Genomic DNA, 4,376 nt, shown 5'->3' with positions numbered 1-4,376 from the left:
TTTGGCTTTTTCTTGGCACAGTTTCTCTGGCTCTTTGCTCATCCTCGCCTAAGTCAGTAAGTCACCAAGTTCAAACAATATATTTTGCCAAATTGATCGTCATACTTGGTTGATTAGATTTTTCTTCTTGCATACATTTGGACTTTTTGACAATGCTAGTTTTGTGATGTTTAGACACATGGCACCGCCTTGGAAATCTTGTGAAACAAGTGACGTCAATGTAGTTTGAAATGTCTGCTACGATACTATGGAGTGGTGCGAATACAAACGGAGTATCTCGTATCTTCTAGGAAAAAAATATGCCATGAAGGCTAGTTCTGGACGAACTCGTTTTCTTTATACTGTCTACTTAGCTTTAGCTGCGAGTGATGCTTTTCAGACTCGGGGCATACAGAATCAGTTTGGTTTGCGTCCTGCGTGACGGAACTCTGCGTCACGGAATCCATTTGCTAATTCTAAATGGATTGATAATTTTTCAGGCCCATGGACCTTTTGTTCATCCATTTGCGTGTTCTAAATGGATTGATAATTTTTCTTTAGCTTTTAGTTTTTTTTTTTTTTTTTTGAGATGGAACACCTCTATTCCATTATGAAACAGGCTCGGCAACATCGCCTGCCACAAGCGCTAAATACAGAGTTTGGCACATCATCCAGCCACACCTGCCTGGAATCAGCCTGATTTGCACCCATCGCTGCAAGAACGTGTCTTTAGCTTTTAGTTTTAGATCGACTAGAATCGTAAGAATTCCTTTATAACTCCCCTACATGGTGTGCAATTATTCAGTTACACATAAATTACACCTAAAATTGGATGGCGAGAACTAGCGACGTCCCTTGTTGTTTATGTCCAAAATAACATGTGTAAGAAACTGGGAGTATATGATCATATATGCACAACCGTATATACATCTGATCAATTGTCCCCTTCCACGTAAATGGAGCGTATATATACATGACCCACCAAAGCTCCAAGCTTGTACTACCGACCAACAACTTCCTGGTGTCTACTATGTACACGTAACTAGTACCAAACCTAGAAAAAAAAGAAAAAAAGCAGCCTACTTAATTTACAAACTAACCCCCTGTACATCCCGTATTCACACAAGTCACACCTTCCGGTCCTTTCCTTAATTACGAGCAGGATCTGATGAGGCCAACTTTGAGCAGATTCTTCTTGACGAGGCTGCCCAGCGAGAAGAGCCCGGCGCCGGCGCCGGCGTCGTCTCCCTCCGTGGAGCAGAGGCGCGGCCACCGCTCCTCGTCCACCCGCAGGCTGTCGGTGCCGATGCCGTGGATGACCTCGTCGATGGTCTTGGGGTCGGCGGGGCGGCCGGCGACGTCGGTGACGTGGAAGACGTTGAGCGCCATGTCGTCCCTGGTGGTGATCTCGGCGTGCGTCACCGAGAGGCTGTTCTCCCGGAAGACGCGCGTCACGTAGGCCAGCAGGCCGCGCCGGTCGGTGATGCGCAGCTCCAGCCTCACGCCCTGCGATGAAGATAGATCGATGGCGTTAGATGGACGCCGGTCGGTGGAGCTTCGGCCGAACACATGGCGGTGAAGTGGAAAGTTCGGCGGAAAAAGACATGGCGGTGGTGGGATCGTGAAGGGGAATTGGGTGCCCTTTTCTGTCCCGGCGGTGGCGTGGTATCCAGGGCAAGGAAAGGAGATATTCAGTGGGGGAGCAGTACCTCGGATGTGCGCCTCTCGATCGCCGCTTGCAAGCATTGGATCACTCGCTGCCTCTCCGCCTCCGAGCTGATTGCCCGGCCGTCCAAGCGCTTGATGTAGAACTCCTGCGGCGAAGCCAAAGCAAAGGGAGATCTATCAGATTAATGTAAACCCCACTTAAATTGACTGAATTCAGAGCATGTTTGTTCAACAAAAGACTCAATTTCAGAGCAGGTACGGAGACAAATCGAATTTGATGTAACAAGCTTGTAGTACTCCTATATGAAGTCTACATAATCTGAATTTAGTTAGGCTTGTATATGTAGTACGGAGACAAATGGAAATTGATGTAGTAAGAGGCTTGTATATGAAGTCTATGTAATCTGAATTTAGCAGATAACTCTAGTGTAATACAAATTGGAAAGCTAAGAATCTCTAGTGTAATACAATCAGGGAAAGATTAATCCCATTTTTCATAACAGCAGATAACTATTCCATTTGAACTTCTCCCTGCTCAGGAACTGTGATCAAATGTGAAATTGAAGCAGGTGATCAACTGAGACAGATTGACAGAACGCAAAGAAACATCTTGGTAGCCCAAACCAAGAACTACTAAAAGGGGAATCGCAGAGACAGCCTAAGATTAGCCAAGATAGCATTCAGAAATCAAGAACTCCCCCCTCCAAATACAGTATTCAGCACAGCCCGTTGTTCCCCCTAGAATATCAATCAACGAAGAAGAAACAGCCAGGAAGGCTCACCTGCTGCGCGTGATCGCCGTCGGTGTCGAAGGTGCCGTGGTACACCACGTAATCCAGGTCCGTGAGCGTGCAGACGACGTCGAACAGCAGCTTGGGCCGGTCGCGGCAGCTGACGGTGACCACGGAGTACCCGCGCTCGCCCCACTCCTGCACGGCCACCGCAGGAGTCGCCGTCGTCGCGGGAGCGCGCCTGCCGCCGGCCTCCCCGTCCTCGTTGAGCAGCTGGTGGAGCCGCCGGTCGAGGTTGCCGACGGCCCCCGCGTCGACCAGCACCGTCCTGGCCCCGCGCGCGCCGCCGCGCAGCACGTGCCGGAGCCGCGACTCGATGCGCCTGACCCGGCCCGGCTCGGCGATGGGCGCGCCCGTGTCCTCGTCGCGCACGAACACCAGCGCGGCCACGCGGCCGCCGTGCGTCCACGCGCGCGCGTCCACCGTGCCGCAGCGCAGGTCGTGCAGCACCGCGAAGACCTCGGAGAGCAGGCCCGGGCGGTCCTCGCCGAGCAGCTCCAGCAGGCAGAGCCTGGCCGCCTGCGGGGACGAGCAGGTCGGTGATGCGTCGGTTGAGGCGGAGAGCGCGGACTCGAGGCGCGCGAGGAGGTTTTCGGTGTCTGTGACTTTGTGGCCGGCGGCGTCGGTCACGTGGAAGACGTCCATGAACCAGCGGCCGTCGTCGGAGGAGATGTAGCCCTTGCGGACGCAGACGCCGTGGTCGGAGAGCGCCGCCACCGCCTCCAGCAGCACGCCGTGCTTCCGCGCGCTGTGCACCTGCACCAGCGTCGCCGTCTCGCACGCGCCGTTGTCCACCACCACCCTGCCGCCGCGGAGAAGGCCAAGAAACGCTCAGCGAACCGCTCGAAATCGTAAACCAAGAACGGGCGGCCAAGAAACGCTCGCCGAACAATACCAAAACGGGAGTAATCCCCAATCCCCAAAGAACTTACCTCGGGGTGTTCATGTGGCGCACGAAGAGCTCGTAGACCTCGGAGGGGTGGTACCGCTCCATCGCCGGACCCCTAACGCCGCTGCCGCTCCTCTCGCCGCGCGCTTCAGATTCCTCCTCCCGCGACGGTTTCTTGCGCTTCTCGCGGCCGGACGACGGTGGCGAGGGATGGAGGTTCCGGTTGGTTGGGTGGTTCAAAAATCGAAATTGGGTGAGGCGCAGACGCGGTGTCGCGGTGGGTTTTTGGGCGCTGGCTGGCTGGCTGGTGTGGCTGTCGCGGCGGTACGCGGCGTTGGGCACTTGGTTTTGAGTCTGTGCGGGGATGGCTGGCCGCTGTTGTCTCGGTCAGCGTCGGCTAAAACGGGCGGAGAAAATCAGGCCCCCAACCAAATCTTGGCGAATTCCAGGCGCAGGATTTGGCGTGGATTTGGGGATTTGGTGGAGTCAAACGGCGGTCGCTGCGGACGAATTGAATCACTCGCGGGGTTGGACTTGAACCGATCAAACTGGAGTACTTGGGAAAACAGAGGGGAGGATTGGGCGTGTGGGGAGTTTTTGTAGGAGATCCCAGCCCGGCCGACCGACTCACTGACAGTGCCGTGGAAAGAGGATCATCCGAGTAGTGGCCCACGCGTGGCTGCCACCAGTCACCACGTAAGCACGACACCTCTTTTCAGATGCTTTCTTGCGTCTCGCTGCAACTTTGCTGCACCGCAGTATACGTACTCTGTTCTGCTGATTAGTGTACTCCTTTGATTTAAAGTAATTTTATAGAAATCGTAGGATTTTTATGTTTATAATTTTTTCTATGTGCACCGTTTGATTTGTAGGATTGAATTCTTAGAAATGTATAGGACTTTTCATATAGGATTTGATTGCACTATCTTTTAAAGGGAAAAAAATTCATCTACTCAAATTTCACGTTACAATTCCTTTGATTCTCTTGTGAATCAAACGCTACATTAAAAAATCATGTAGGTTATAAATCCTGTAGAATTGAACTGGAC

General features: G+C 52.8%; 1 protein-coding gene across 1 annotated transcript; it reads right to left on the bottom strand.

The window, feature by feature from the left end:
- Positions 1-862: 862 nt before the first annotated feature.
- Positions 863-3,435, bottom strand: LOC124697223 (ACT domain-containing protein ACR8-like). Its single transcript, XM_047229846.1, has 4 exons — positions 3,371-3,435; positions 2,430-3,240; positions 1,689-1,793; positions 863-1,485 (listed from the first exon to the last, which is right to left on the bottom strand). The coding sequence occupies exons 1-4, from the start codon at positions 3,430-3,432 to the stop codon at positions 1,132-1,134; spliced, it is 1,332 nt and encodes a 443-aa protein (XP_047085802.1). The 5' UTR covers positions 3,433-3,435; the 3' UTR covers positions 863-1,131.
- Positions 3,436-4,376: the final 941 nt, after the last annotated feature.

Source organism: Lolium rigidum, chromosome 3 (genome assembly GCF_022539505.1).
Source record: "Lolium rigidum isolate FL_2022 chromosome 3, APGP_CSIRO_Lrig_0.1, whole genome shotgun sequence".
Lineage (NCBI taxonomy): Eukaryota > Viridiplantae > Streptophyta > Magnoliopsida > Poales > Poaceae > Lolium > Lolium rigidum.
This window is presented reverse-complemented; position numbering and strand designations above follow the sequence as displayed.

Bases quoted from the DNA above. Each gene is read 5' to 3' on its own strand.
- LOC124697223 (XM_047229846.1), bottom strand. From the start codon at position 3,432: ATGGAGCGGTACCACCCCTCCGAGGTCTACGAGCTCTTCGTGCGCCAC. The intron at 3,241-3,370 runs GTAAGTTCTTTG...CCGCGGCGGCAG, and splicing joins CGCCACATGAACACCCCGAG to GGTGGTGGTGGACAACGGCG. The intron at 1,794-2,429 runs GTGAGCCTTCCT...GCTTCGCCGCAG, and splicing joins ACGGCGATCACGCGCAGCAG to GAGTTCTACATCAAGCGCTT.